The sequence below is a fragment of the Mytilus trossulus genome, chromosome 8 (genome assembly GCF_036588685.1).
Source record: "Mytilus trossulus isolate FHL-02 chromosome 8, PNRI_Mtr1.1.1.hap1, whole genome shotgun sequence".
Lineage (NCBI taxonomy): Eukaryota > Metazoa > Mollusca > Bivalvia > Mytilida > Mytilidae > Mytilus > Mytilus trossulus.
The window spans coordinates 58,456,361-58,472,682 of record NC_086380.1 but is presented as its reverse complement, the minus strand read 5'-3'; the positions used below and the strand labels follow the sequence as shown (position 1 = coordinate 58,472,682).

General features: G+C 31.7%; 1 protein-coding gene across 1 annotated transcript; it reads right to left on the bottom strand.

Annotated features, from left to right (window-relative positions):
• Positions 1 to 1,645: 1,645 nt before the first annotated feature.
• Positions 1,646 to 15,934, bottom strand: LOC134727805 (uncharacterized). The gene is made up of 13 exons (XM_063592195.1): positions 15,553 to 15,934; positions 14,789 to 15,052; positions 13,969 to 14,094; positions 13,202 to 13,283; positions 12,559 to 12,674; positions 11,275 to 11,384; positions 10,707 to 10,857; positions 9,426 to 9,563; positions 8,589 to 8,696; positions 6,364 to 6,558; positions 5,355 to 5,534; positions 4,131 to 4,313; positions 1,646 to 1,988 (listed from the first exon to the last, which is right to left on the bottom strand). Exons 1-13 carry the CDS (start codon positions 15,815 to 15,817, stop codon positions 1,717 to 1,719), a joined length of 2,190 nt encoding a protein of 729 aa, XP_063448265.1. The 5' UTR covers positions 15,818 to 15,934; the 3' UTR covers positions 1,646 to 1,716.
• Between the last annotated feature and the right edge of the window lie 388 nt (positions 15,935 to 16,322).

Genomic DNA, 16,322 nt, shown 5'->3' with positions numbered 1-16,322 from the left:
ATATATCAAAATATATAGTTTGATTCTAAATTTTGTTCAGTTTTTCAGACGGTAAATACAATAAAAACAGAAAACAGAAACAAAGAAACGAATACTACTTTGCGTTTCCAAATAAAATTGGGAATGGAAATGGGGAATGTGTCAAAGAGACAACAACACCTGACTATAGAACAGACCACAGCAGAAGGTTACCACCAATAGGTCTTCAATGTAGCAAGAAATTCCCGTACCCGGAGCCCCTAACTAAATATATATACTAGTTCAGTGATAATGGAGGCCAAACTAAACTTCAAATTATACACAAGAAACTAAAATTAGAAATAATAAAAGATTAGCAAAGGCCATATTATTGGTTCTGTAAGTTGTTTTGATAAAACAGTATTATCATAATGTAGAAACATGTTGTTTGTCCTGAGAAAAGCATAATGTCCCAACCAATAATAAAACATTCGGTCAGTGAGTAAGGATAGTTTATGATATATTGACATAATGGAATAACTCTTGCCCCATAAGTGTATCTGCCTACATCAAGACATGAACCGATCACTCATGCGTGTATGGATTATATTTTTTTACGGATAAAATCATTTATAGATGCGGTACTTGACATACATGTTTAATAGTAGAAAATAAACCAACATATTGACAATTAATTACTGCGCAAAGGATAAAGAGGTGTCAATCGGGTGTTACCCGTAGTCTCCACATGGAACATCATGACATGCAGGAATTATTGATTAGATGCAAATTGATCGCTTTACAAAACATTTATCTATAAAAAAAAACATTGATCACTCTGTTGTTTATAAAGACAAAACATATCCTGCAAAACTTAAAAACTAGATTAAAACCACCATTTTCTGCATAAGAACACAATTCAGAAATGTAACAGACGTTATCAAATCGTGTGATGTGTTTGCGCTTTCGATTTTACAATTTAATTTCAGACCTTCCGCTTTGATTGTTCCTTGGAGTTTTGATTTTAATCTACTTTTTATAAACTAAGCATCTAAAATTTAGAAATAACTTTACAATGAATCAACCAGTATTATTCAAAGTTCAATCTTTTTCAGAAACACATTCATGTTGAATGCAATTTTCATGTCCAACAACATATACTATACCAGAAGTTTTGTTTGTTATATGCACGGAATGAAGATATTTTTAGGGTAGAATTCGCAAATGGTTTTTGTTGTGTTGAGTTGGTATCGTAAAAATAGTCAAACACCATATTTACAAATATTTTATTGAAGCCAATTAACAGTTTGAACTTTTGTTGAATAAAATCAGAACACATGACACTAGTATTTTATATGGCAATTGGTAGTTAGTAACAGTTTAAGGATATTCGCTTTTCTTGGTTTTGAACTTTAACCAGATATTCGGATATTCTCTGGTTTTATCCATGTAGTGTCATTAACACATTTTGCCCTTTAATACATACGTTTCTTTTCAAAATATCATTACATATAGTTTAAAATGTTAATGAAATAATAAAGCTGTGAATGTTAATTTTATTAACAATCTAGAGAGAATACTTTCTCGTTACATGTGCAATCGTTTATATTCAAAAACAAACACTTTAACCAATAATTAAAAAGCATGTTTTTTAAAACAGAGTAGCAAACATCCTTAAAAAGCTCACCAAAGATTTTTGTAAATCTTCTAGAGTATATGAACCGGTATGTTCTCTATTTTTTATCCTTATATTTCCCTTCAAATGCAGGAATGCAGATCTTCGTCACTTTTTTCAAAGTATGACCACGTGGCATCACTGGTAAGATCGGCAGACGACTTTGCTTTGGAATTAAAAAGTCTACATACATCGTCATTATAATTGTATCCTTTACAATGCCAGTCTTTCAAACAGGCACTCGAACAGGACATTTGACTTCTTGGCAAAAACTCTAATAGAACATCATTTGTGGTGCGTCGTATTGTATTTCCTAGAAATTGGGAAGTCATAGATCGGTAGCATATTAAATCATCTGTAATATAATAATTAAAAAGTCTATTGCAACTGTATGTTTGATCATGTTGATTGTCGTCTTAGTGAAAATGGGTGAAATGAGAGGAGAAGATTCTCTGATAAAGCCAATTCAAGAAGGTTATACAAATTTGTTGATAGATGATTGCTACTCACAAGCTTTTTAACAAAGAGATCCAAATGGAAATTTTAATCTTGGTCCGTGTGAACCAATATTTTATTGTCGCAAATTGAATTTACTTATCGCCGTAAACAGATAAAATAAGGTTAAACAAAGGCACAGTTTAAAATGCAATACCGTTATTGCAAATAGTATGTCAAATATGAAAATGAATTACGTTTAATAGGTTCCCTAAAATCATGCATAAAAAAGTTTTCGAAAGTATTCATTGTTATCTACAATATGTGTTATCATAAGCATACTGCTAATGTCAAACAAAAACTCTGGACGTATTCATACTTGTCGTCCGCTTCTAAATGGATTCATTTTAGACAAAAGTATATTTTAAGTTGTGACTTTGTTGTTTACCTAGTCAGAAATATGGCCATTGTTATATAATAGTTCGTTTCAGTGTGTGTTACATTTTAACGTTGTGTTTCCGTTGTGTCGTTTGTTTTCTCCTATTTTTCAGTGTGAATTCACATTACTAAAAGACGTGTCTCGGTACTTATCTGTCCCAAATCCATGTATTTGGTTTTGATGTTATATTTGTTATTTTCATAGAATTTTGTATAATGCTTTAAAGTTAGTCCGTTTCTGTGTGTGTTTCATTTTAATGTTGTGTCGTTGTTCTCTTCTTATATTTAATGCGTTTCCCTCAGTTTTAGTTTGTTACCCCGATTTTGTTTTTTGTCCACGGATTTATGAGTTTTGAACAGCGGTTTACTACTGTTGCCTTTATTTATCATTTAAAAGATTACAATTTCAAGAACGTGGAACAATAATTCTTCAAATCATGTCAACGTCCTATAAAAATTTTCGTTATAAACAAATTGCATTAGAATATAAAAATAGATTCGTCTTGTAAATGACCATTACAGACGTGAAACCATGTGATTTTGGTAATCAACTTTGTTTTGTGGACAGTTGATGTACATATTACTTTGTTACTAATTTGTAGATAATTGTATTTTGAGCTTGGCTTTCGTAAAACGAAGATTTTACTGTCGCAAATTACGTTTACCTAGCGACGCGGAGCGGAAATAGGTAAACGGATATTTGCGACAAGAAAATCAAGGTTTACGAAGGCCAAGCTCTAAATACAATACAGTTATCGCCATTCTTCTGCCACATATTAAAATAAATGTCATTTGATAAATATTTTGGCTTAAAAATGGCATAAATGAAAAAGTCCGCGAAACTGTTGCGTTGTCTTTAGCATTTAAACAATGTGACATCATGTGTTTACTCTGGATGTGAAACATGAATACTAAACGTATTTATTCTTTTCGTACGCTTCAGAATGGTTTCAATATAGACAAAAGGAAGATTTTGAGGCTCAAAATGTGAATATCTTGTTTATTTTTTGAGAAATTACATATCTCAACAAAATCGGAATTCAAAATGGTGGCTTTCTTAGTTGCAGACTGGTAGAACGTGGAATCTAACACCTCAAAATATGTATCAGCGTCCAATGAAAATTATCGTTACAAACTTATTGCATTAGAATGTGGCATCTACAATCCCTTTCCGTTTCCTAAATTGTAACCAACCGAACAAGACTATCTACCGGGTTCCTAATGATATGAGCAACACGTCTGGACATACATGTGGAACATGATTTGCTTACCCTTCCGAAGCACATGAGAACACCCCTAGTTTTTGGTGTAGGGCGTGTTGCTCAGTATTTTTTTTTCTATGTGGTCTTTTGTGTACTATTGTTTGTATGTTTGTCTTTTTCTTTTTTTGCCATGGCGTTGTCAGGTTTTTCTTATATATGAGTTTAAATGTCCCTCTGGTATCTTTTGACCTTTATTTCAATCCTGGTATTTATGATGAGTTTATTTATTTATTTATAAGTCAGTAGAAACGAAAATGTGCTTTCAAACTATTATAACATGTTGTAAATTTCATCATTATCCCGAATAGGTTTCAATTTCGAAGTTTCATTTTTTACTACATTATATTAATGTACGTATTTACCTTGCCGAGTACAGGTATCATCCACACTCTCCCATTTAAAACTATTTCCATCGCATGTAATAATCTTTGATTGTGATCCATTTGAAAAAGAATAGTATGGGTCACACAAATATTCCGTTGTATTGGAGTTCTTTAGATACTTTGAAGCATGCAGCAACGTTGGTGTTTCATCACACAAGTGCACTGAAGAAAAATAATTTAAACTTTAAAGTATGTGGACGATTATAGGAATGTAATTGTTGTTTTTGTCTCTCTTCAGTGAGAAAGCGCAAATATGAGTGCTTTGTTATTGAAGCGAAATTTTAACACCATTACTTAAAATATTTTAGGTGCCAAATGTGGAGCAGGATCTGCTTACTGTTCCGGAACACCTGCGATCATCCCTAGTTTTTGGTGGGGTTCATGTTGTTTATTTTGTAGTTTTCTATGTTGTGTCATGTGTACTATTGTTTTTCTGTTTGTCTTTTTTCATTTTTAGCCATGGCGTTGTCAGTTTGTTTTTGATTTATGAGGTTGACTGTCCCTTTGGTATCTTTCGTCCCTCTTTTATTCGTTCATTCATACTCTTTTTCTTTTCTTTTTTATCTAAAAGCGACAACAAGTGAACATGTTCGTAATGAAGGAAATTTACAATTGTTTCAACTAACATGAATTACTTTTGAAATACAAAGAATTAGAAGTTTATCCTCAACTCTTGCAAACCGTTCAAACGGAACGAATCAGTATTTCGTATAATTTTTGATACATCTTAAGCATAAATGTTGTATTTTTGTGACGATGTCAGACAACTACATATAAGGACAACTGCTGGCTTCCGGGCATGACATCGAGAGATATGCATTTTTCATTTTCATATTTTAACCGTTATCAACCACTTTAAACTTTGGTCAACCAATATATTTTTTTCCCATTGAATTTATGTAAAAACGATTGAGTAACCTTTTTTTGAGATCCTCGAAAGCTCCATCAACAGTGGTATCGGCCAATTAGTAAAGTTATTAACATTAAATTTTGGCATACGGAAAAATATTTCGGCAAAATATATTTCAGCAGGACAAAAAACGTTGAAAAGGCCGCTTTAACCGACAACTTACAATAGTATCACAAAAAAAGCCAGGAATGATAATGTGAGCGGTGCATTTCCTAATTTGATAAAACGTTTAATAAAAGAAGCAAAAAGATGGAAGACAACATTTTTAAAGTAGCAGACAGATTAGTACAAACCATCACAATGCTGTAACGTGACATCCCACATGCCCGTCTCGTTACATGTTACATACTGTACAGTGTCGTTGTTTGACGTCACAAAGTACTGATCACATGTCACAGATATGACAGTGTGCATGGAATCTTCGCTAGAATTCGCCTTTGCATTCAATGGTAGGTCTAACTGGTTACAAAAAGCTGAAAATAAAAATATTTAAAAAATATATATGGATTTCCATATTCCTCATGTCCCTAAAATGGATGACCTTTGCTCATTCTTAGCATCAATGGTTTAATATTTTAATGTTCCTTGTCAATAAAAAAAGAGACAGAAAATACCAGAAGGGCATGAACAAATATTAAAGAGACAGTTTCTCATATAATTAGTTACCAAAGGTACCAAGATTATAATGTAATACGACAGACGCGCGTTTTGTCTACATGAGACTATTCGGTGATGCTCAGATCAAACTAGTTATAAAGCCAACCATGTCCAAAATTGAAGAGCATTGACGACTCAAAATTCCAAAACAGTTGTGCAAATATGGCTAAGGTAATCTATTCCTGGGATAAATAGAACCTTAGTATTTCGAAAAATTCATAAGTTTTGTAAACAGGAAATTTATATAAAAAAATGACCATATAATGATATTCAGGTCAACACCCAGATGCTGACTTCTTGGTTGGTGATACCCTCGGAGACGAAACGTCCACCTACAGTGGCATCAACTCAGTGGTGTAAATAATTATCAAAGGTACCAGGATTATATGAAGTATGATTATATAAAGGTACCAGGATTATATATATATATTAAATGAGATGTACAGCTATAAAACGTGGTTTAGTCCACCATTTGTTCCTTAAGAAAATGTAAAATATTACTGTTCATTTTCATTTGTTTGCTGTGTTTTCATTTTCTATTTGGTTAGCTCTATATTTTTGTTGGTAGTTTGACAAAATGGGTTTGTAATTATACCATTGATTTCTTATTCGTTACTATTAAGAAAAACAAAAAATTGAACATACCTTCACACATCAATATATCTTGTGACCATTTATTATCTTGAAGACAAGTATACGTTTTTGAAATGTTTTTATCTATAAATCTGCCATCAATACATGTATCCGCTACGTTTGACCTGTATGTGTATAATCCTGGTACAGGCATTGTATAGTTTCTGGTAGCTTTATACTCTGTAGGAGGATCAGGACAAAGTTTTTCTAAATATATAAAAAAAAAAACACATAACTAATAGATATATTTTAGAATATTTTTAGGCGTTTTGTCTTTTAGGTTATACGTATTGATAGTAGAACTGTGATTATCTCATTCTCGATTTAATCAGTATTCATGTTCTCTAAAATATAAATATTGTTAAATCTTCATGTAATCCAAATACCGTCTAATGCACAATTTATTCATTGAAATAAATTATAATATATATGTCGTGTACAAGTTGCGTTTTTGTACAGGTTATAACATGTACAAAAATATTGTACATGTTATAACTTGTATGATGCAAAAATACAAGTTATAACATGTACAAAAGTACCTCATACATGTTATAACCTGTACAAAATATTGCTTAAAAATGGTTTTAACTTGTACAAAATCGAAAAATAAGGATATGTTTCTATTATCGCAACAGATGTTATTGACATCAATAATATTTCATAACTTTTTTATTATTCTTTCATGTTAGTGTGTTTTGTCCTTTTTTGATACAGTTAATGTCCAGGGGTCGGTATTACGGAGCATCCTAAGACTTGTCATAAGATACATGTATATCTTAGGACGTGTCTTATGATTCTCTTATGACTATCTATAGACATATCTTTATTTGATGAATTATAAATGTGAGTGTCCACTTTGAAGGCAATAGTAAAATACTTCCATTCTAGTTGACACTAAAAGACAGAAGAGGATAGCCAGGGAAGATGTAGATATAGGAAGATGTGGTGTGAGTGCCAATGAGACAACTCTCCATCCAAATAACAATTTAAAAATTAAACCATTATAGGTAAAAGTACGGCCTTCAACACGGAGCCTTGGCTCACACCGAACAACAAGCTATAAAGGGCCCCAAAATTACTAGTGTAAAACCATTCAAACGGGAAAACCAACGGTCTAATCTATATAAACAAAACGAGAAACGAGAAACACGTATATATTACATAAACAAACGACAACTACTGTACATCAGATTCCTGACTTAGGACAGGTGCAAACATTTGCAGCGGGATTAAACGTTTTAATGGGCCCAAACCTTCTCCCTTTTTCTGAAACAATAGCATAACATCACAACATATAAAAACATACGATAAAATATCAATTGGCAGACTTAACTCAATCAAAAAACGTATGATTACACAAAGAACGAATAAATGTGTCTACAAATACAATTGGAAATTGAAATGGGGTATGTGTCTAAAAGATAACAACCCGCCCATGGAGCAGACAACATCCAACGGACACAAATACATGCTTTCAAAGTAGAGGATATATATTTAAAACATAAAAATGACATTCGCCTAATGAAATAATCTTATAGTTTATAAAAAAAAATTGAGTTATGAATTTACATAAGTCATGCTGAAGGTCAAAAATGTTGAAGAGTAGATCCAAAGATATTTATAATGAAACGTAGTCCAATGAAAACTTTTTCAGCTCTCTCTTGATTTTACAGAGTAAGCATATAAGACATTATTTTAGTCTTTGCATGCTATAAAACGAGAGGGAGGAGTATTACCCAAAATTATTAGGCATCGTTCTTAAAATTTTGGGAAGAATTTAGTTACATGTACTAGTATCTAATGTAATTGTCATTGAGGAAATACAAGCTTTTAGTAAATAGTGTCACACTTATTTAAGCCATGATGGACTACATAAAACATTCAATCACATGAAAACACATTTTGCCAACATAAGTGATGAAACATATATTTCTGTAACTATGTGATCATTGTCCTCGACAGAAAGAGACACGTTATGGCCTATTTATTGTTGTTCTTTATGCATTGGTGAATTTAAATGTTCATTTTACTTCATTAAGATTTATCTTAAATTTTGTACAAGTTAAAACCATTTTTAAGCAATATTTTGTACAGGTTATAACATGTATGAGGTACTTTTGTACATGTTATAACTTGTATTTTTGCATTATACAAGTTACAACACGTACAATATTTTTGTACATGTTATAACCTGTACAAAAACGCAACTTGTACACGACATATACATAAATTCATACCATATGTTTTGTAAACTAACAGTCTGTTATTAGTGTTGCACGTTTGATTTTCAGAGGTCCCGTATGTAGACGGCAGGGTATTCCAGCAATAACAATGTGTTGAATTATCTAAAATGAAATCATAAATCGTAGTATATTAAACATTTCGGTAAAACATGTAGATAAATACAGAACTAACAAAAGACATGCCTGAAGATCAGTTAATAACTTGATATTGAACAGATAGTCCGGTTGGGGTTTAGATATGAAACTCTTTTAAAAATATTTCAACGGTGTAGTACACTTTACTTTTCAACTGTCTCCCATTTAAAAAAAAAAATCACTGATGTTTAATTTTCGTCACCGCGTAGGTTTAAAATTAATAGTGATACAAGTTTAAAATCTAAAGCTGTTGATTTTTTACCTCAATTACCTTATATACGCATTGTTTACCGACACTAATCAGCTAATATCATATAAGAAAAACATCATAGAGAGATCAGGTACTATAGCGTGTATAACACTTTTGAAATTTAATAGCTCTAGGTTGCATAATGTAAATATAAATACTGACACAAATAACTTTAAAAAAAAAAAAATTAAACTAAATAATTTAACACAATACGACTATTTGTCATTGCGAGCCCTTTAATAGTTGACTATGTGCATTGTTGGAGGTCGTACGGTAACCTATAGTTATCAATTATTGTCATTTTGTCTCTTGTAACCGATTGTTTCGTAGAAAATTACACACCATCTTTCTTTTCTTATAAATATATGACATTTATTTTATATCTGCATAAACATGCATTTAAAAATACGTCTTATACATGATGTCATGTTATTTACAAAATTTACCTTTGTAAAAACTGCATAACGGATAACCAAGTTGCAGACAGGATACTTTGCAGTTATCTAAGGTTGAGGCAGGTGTAGAGTTTGTATTCTTTCTTAATTCGTCCGTAACATAATAACACTGCACAATCGACTGACTATCTGTGTTACCAAAAGAATTTCAAGACATAACATCTTTTTACTATACTGGTTTTCATTATGTTTATATTGTGTTGCGTATAACTACAAAATTTATGTTTAATAGCACATAAGACATTATCCATTGCATTTCATTGATAAAAGCAGATGCATAATTCAAAAAAGTGAAATGTTAAGAGAGCATTTCAAAAAGTAGTCAACGGTGTACTTATACAAATTGTGACTTTGGTGGAGACTGGCTTTGGTAATCATTCCACTTCTTGAATTTATATTCAATTACATAATGCTTAGTAAATAGTTTTATAAGTCAATTGTAAAGTAAAGTTGCCTTTAGTGATACAGAAATAATGTGTGAAAAAGTTTAAAAGATATATGGTGCTTGCATTAACATTAAGACGTTTATCATGTTTATAAAAAGAGAGGGCTATTTCTGCAGAGCACACTGATTTGTCTTCTGTCTGTCACCCTGTTTCAATTGGGATTGGGGAAAAAAAATTACAGAAAGGTTTTGCAGTTCTCTTTTGTATGTTTGTCAAAAAGTATAAAATTATTTGACATTTGATTGTTGTTTTATCTTGTTGTGTATTTACTCTAAAACCATTTTAGAAAATGGCATGTATTGTAAAAAGCTGTTCTCTAAAGGGATCGATTGCCCGAGTTTGACACCTCATGTCATTTATTTTCGTTTTTTGTCATTAGGTTCCTGTTTTAAATAATTTTTTAGCACGTTTCTATAAACACAATAGCATTGTATGCGACTATCAGACAGTTGAGAGGTTTAGCTAGCTATAAAACCAGTTTTGATCCACCCTTTTCGGCATAAGAAACTGTCTGTACTAAATCAGGAATATGAAAGTCATTTCGTTTGCTCTGTTTGAGCTTTTTCATTTTTATATTACTTTCCCCCCCCCCCATATTTTAAATAAACAAGACGCAGGCCGTTGCTTTCGAATAACAGCTAAATACTTATATTGTTATACTCTTTACGTTTCAAAAGACTTATATACAAGGGTAAGATTTGAACATATTTATATTTTTCCCTCCAATATAAGTAATACCTTTATTTTCTAAGTTACCCATATTTTTTTTTAAATAGTATGTTATAATAAAGTGTACTAATTCATTGTGAGAAAGAAAAATACGTACAGTTATAAGACGACAGAGGTTGGCCAAGGATCTGCACTCGTAAAGCTGGCCAGTTATTCCAATCAGTCAGTTGTATCGTAAACTCTCTTGTGATGATAGGGTTAGAAAATATAATGTTCTTTAATGAACTCCTATCAGTATTGCCTTTGAACTGTTAAAGAAAAAAGTGTAATATAATTGAACATCTACTACAGAATCACTTACACTCCTTTGTCGATCCCATGACATGTTATTCTATAAATCGCTATATTTAAGCATCAATATAAAAACCAGATGGAACAAAAACCATGTGGCTAGTTTGTTTGCATATGTTCGAATGATTAGTTAGTGTGTGCATCGACATGTTTACAAAACGAACAAGGAAACATATTTTTGGTATTTATATACTGTTTTAGGGAAGGAACAATATACATCGTTGCTAATAGGAACTAATATGAATAAATATTTCCTATAAATGTTAATGCATATCTCCTCTTTACACTCTGTTAAATTTCGTTGTTGTTATTCCATTTTATACTCTGAACGTGTGTTCGTGGTTTAACCTTTCCTGTAGAAGAAATTTACTTACATTCACAGGATTTCCTTCATGACTATATGTTACCTCCTGTTCCAGTGCATCGTCTAAGTATTTAAAAACAAATTGACGGGTCCATTCGTTGTTTTTACCTAATGGATTACCTAAAGTTAAAACAAAAGTGCGAATCACATTATCATGGTGTGAGACATTCAATTGCTAGAAATGGTCGATATTGTTGTTTTTCGCGTGTTTTCGTTTGAGGAAAAGCAGTCATTTCTATGTAAGGATAGATTATTTTGTATTGACTGAACGAAAAGGGAACACTTTAATAGTAAAAGAAAACGACTGAATAACATGTAGCTAGATGTGTGCAGCAGCAAATTATAGTACAAAAGGATTGGATATAATCCGCAAGATGAAAACACTGAGATTAGTTTAAAATAGTATATGTTAAAAGTAAAAACAAAAATAAACTGAACTCCGAAGAAAATCCAATGACCCTAAACAAATGGCAAAAATCAAAACACCAAACACATCAAACAAATGGATGACAACTGTCATATTCCGGACTTGATACAGGCATTTTCGGATGATGGATTGCTGCTTACAATTATCTCTATCTAATAAACATATGAATCTATTCCAGTAGTTTTAATTTTTTTGTAAAAATTTTCAAAATTTACCAAATTTATGAAAATTGCTTATAATTAACTATAAAGGGCAATAACTCCTTAAGAGGTCAATTGACCATTTTTATAATTTTGCCGTATTTGTTGATTTTATTTTGTTGAACATTATTAATGTTTACAGTTTACCTCTATATATAATGATATTAAAGATAATAACCAAAAGCTGCCAAAATTTTCTTAAAATAACCAATTTAGGGGCAGCAACCAAACAATAGGTTGCCTGATTGGTCTGAAAATTGCAGGGAAGATAGACCTTGACATAACAAACATTGTTTTCCTGTCAGATTTTTTCTAAATGCTTTGATTTATGAGATTTTAGCCAAAAACTGCATTTTACCCTATGTACATTAGCCATGTCGACCATCTTGGTTTGCAAGCGGGGTCATCAGACACATTTTTAAAACTAGATACCCCAATGATAATTGTAGTCAAGTAATATTAAATTTGGTCAAGTAGTTTTAGAGGAGATGATTTTTGACAGACGACGGACGCCAAGTGATAAGAAAAGCTCACTTGGCCCTGTGGGCCAGGTGAGCTTAAATGTCTAAAATAGGGGTACAGCAGTCAACATTGTGTTTTTATCTTAATCACTACAAAAACAAAAAAATGTAGCAAAGAAGCAAAATAATATTATAATACTCCTTACCCTGGGTAACTAATCCAGTGATGATAATATCAAAAGGATAGGTAAACGTTAGATATTGACTACCATTCACTGTTGATGGTTTCCATGAATCTTCTTCCTCATATGGCCATTTCAACCTGATTCAACAAAACAATAGGCAATAAAGAACGCATATACATACGGAAAAAATTGTTAATTCTATGAAAAGAGTAAAGCACAAAGATACTAAATTTCGCGGAAGATTAAAAAAAGGACAGCCCTTAATCAAATGGCAAAACCGAAAACTCAAACACATTAAACGAATGGATAACAGCTGTAATATCACACCGGTAAGCAAATCGGTTAGGTCATGCCTTTAGTCTTAAGATACACGTCAAGTCTACGATTTTTTGAGACCTATATATTCGTTTGATTTGTCATTTTACCTATTTTGTATATAGCTCTATATTAAGGCATATGTATATATGGAAAAGTTTGACTGAATGTGGATTCGAATAGCATATCCTGAGACGCTTACACGGTGAAAAAAACAGTCTCGGTGATTTATCAACTACAAACATTTGCTCAATCATTGTTTTTTAGCTTGATTTGTCTTTTTCCTCATCCATTTTAACAATTAAGAACATTAGAATTGCTTCAGAAAATTAGGAAATGTTTCCTTTACCTTGATTTAGAGGCATCGTGGTTAGACATATGTGATGACGACTTTAAAACAGGCAACGTAGACATTGGCATAAATGATTCCTCTGTAAATAAAAACAAAGCATAGTATAAGACGCTATTCACTAACATTAACTTTAGACATCTGCATATTTCATTTTCACAAACACAATTTAAAAAAAACTCAATGATTCAAAATTATGTTCACCAGCTGGTATCATTTGGAAAATTATATAAAGAACACACACGAGTAAAAGGGATTTTCTTGTTGAACTTATATGTGCAAATTCATCATATACTAGTCATTATAACATGTCTTAACAAATATATATTTATCCTGACTTGAAGGTTATTAGCTCCTGTTCAAATAAAAATACATGTTTTGATTGTCTCCCTTATTTCCATATCTCTGCCATGCACTGACTATACATTATTCTACAATGTTGTATTTTATTGTCATAAAATATCATTATTATCATTGTATGTAATTTAAAACCCGAAAAGATCCATGATTGGTAGATAGATAATTCTTTATTCTTATAAGAGTCGTGCATCAAAACGCATGTATAAAAACAGGTCTAATCCACCATTTTCTGCATAAGAAAATGCCTATACCAAGTCAGGAATATGACATTTATTTTCCGTTTGTTTGATGTGTTTAATCCTTTTATTTTACCATTTGATAAGGTACTTTCCGTTTTGATTATTCCTCGGCGTTTGGTTTTCTTTTAATTTTATTTTACCATAAGCAACATTCACTAACAATCTTACCAGTATCGAAACATTTCACTCTGTTGGACTTTGATACATTGTGTGGTTTTATATAATACCAAGATGGTTCTGTTATTCCATATGACAAAAGTTCATCACAAGATGCATAAATGTCCATGTAGGAAGCTGTAAAAACACAGATTTCTTGTAATCTTTTAAACAAAACTGCGACATTTACTTATAAATAAACATTTTACTCACACCCCCACACTAACACTCCAATTTCTTACAAACATCCCCAAAGTAAGAAAATGTTTTCATACATTTAATTTCAATGGTAATAAACACTGATATCTACTCGCGTTAGCCCTCGTTTTCCTTCAATGAAGGCGATTTGTAGTACTTTGATAATTACATAGCCCTTTACAAAATAAAATTTACTATAGCATACATGTGTACGTCAAACTTTAACACATTTGCAAAACTAGTGATTAAAGAAAATTGTATGACAAGGACCAGTTAAGGTTTCTTTAATTTGATTATAGATACTCGGTCTTAAATTGTTTACACTAGTCGTGCACTAAACTTTAAAAGACTCATCGATGACGTTAGAATAAAGAATTTAACATCAAAATAATAAAATGTGTCAATGGTGAGTTATGTTGGAATAATATAACTATTTGAATTGAATGCACATGAATTAAAATTATTTATAAAAAAAGATGTTGTATGGTTGCAAATGCGACAACTCTCCACAAGAGACCAAATGACACTGTTATAGCTCATCGTACGGCCTTCAACAATAGGAAAAGCCCATACCGCATTGTCAGCAATAAAAAGCCCCAACATCACAAGTTTACAGTATCAATAGTTTACTTACAAACATTGTAAAGAGATATGGATTCAATACTACCACAGGCCTGTGAACTATACCCTGGACATATATCGCAAGGATCGGATGACAAGGTAAAATTGATGACATCATTATAACATTTGCAGTATATTTTATTTGTAATGGCAGCATATTCTGCATTATGTCCCACACAATACTGGATACAAAATGTTGCCGACAAGCCGGAATTACTAAAATTACTAATAACCGATGTCGTAAGGAGACTATCTGCCTCGACACAGCCAATATATCCTGAAAATATATATAAATCTAATTAAATGTCTATTCGAAACTTATTTGCATGATTACGTTACTGTTTGATCTTGTTATCAATAATGCAATACTCTTTTCTTCAAAAACTTCGACCTGCACCGAACCATTTATAACTGTCATAAAACATGAAACCCTATTTGAATATAATACATGCAGGAAACAGGTAATTGTAAAAATTTCACTTATTGATAGCTTCTGGTAAGAGTCTTCGTATCCTATAGTTTTATTTTCTTCCCCTCTCTCTCAATAGACACCTTATTGATGCTTTTCTGCTTTTACATTACATTATTAATTCTAACATGTAAAAGATTATTCTGCTTTTCCTTATTTTCTTTGGGGCTACGAATTAACTTCTGGTTATTTTGTCTTTTTGTTTTTTTCTAATTGGTTTCTAACAGTACCGAAAAGAATGAAATAAAGTTGTTCGTATCTGCAATTGTTCACGCAATTAAGTTATACACTCATATCTCCATACTTACGACTTGACGTCTGACAGACATATGGACTAGACGATACTTCGTGTTCAGTTGCTAAAAATCCATTAGTTTCATTTAACCATGTGAGATACACCAATTGACCAAAAGTACCATTTGCATCAAACAAAGACACGTCTGAAAAGCGTTGTCCATCACCATGCAAGTATTTCTGGTTTCCAAATTGATTGCTTAAACTTGTCCAGTAGTAATCGAAACGTTTATACTTAGGAACATTATTCAAAATGTTTAGAAATGTTATGCTAGACATTGTTGGTGATACAAGAAAACTGTTACTATTAATGCATATTTGAGCTGCTGATTGATATGATTCGGCGGTAAAATTAAATCTAAAACAAGCTCCTTGGTAGCCATACCATCCTGCTTCACAAATAGTAACGTCTAAAAACATAAGCGAAAAAAAACATTTATAGGCGTCTATATCATTCAGAACAAGGTTTACATTAAGACAATATACGTATATTAGAAACGGGAAAATGCGAGGTTCTACCGAGCATTTTCCCGTTTTGTGCCAAAATTGTTAAAAAAAAGTTTTTGGAATTTCCCTCTTGGGTACTATTTTGGGGTATTTTCCTATGAACGTAGTCCAGGCTGTAAGACATTGACATAAAAGTGAATAGAAAGGGAAAATGAACATAATAAATAACATTTAATAAACATGGTATATAAATAACCAATTTGAAGACATAAAAGTTTAAATTCATAAAAGTTTGATCATTTTTGCTATACGTTGTCATGGTCGTGACGTGACGTTG

What these genes read in the sequence shown, in the direction of transcription:
- LOC134727805 (XM_063592195.1), bottom strand. Translation starts at nt 15,817, where the DNA reads ATGTCTAGCATAACATTTCTAAACATTTTGAATAATGTTCCTAAGTAT. An exon ending in GTTATGCAGTTTTTACAAAG is followed by an intron (nt 8,697 to 9,425) that starts GTAAATTTTGTA and finishes ATTTCATTTTAG; the next exon opens with ATAATTCAACACATTGTTAT. An exon ending in GTTAGTTTACAAAACATATG is followed by an intron (nt 6,559 to 8,588) that starts GTATGAATTTAT and finishes TTATATATTTAG; the next exon opens with AAAAACTTTGTCCTGATCCT.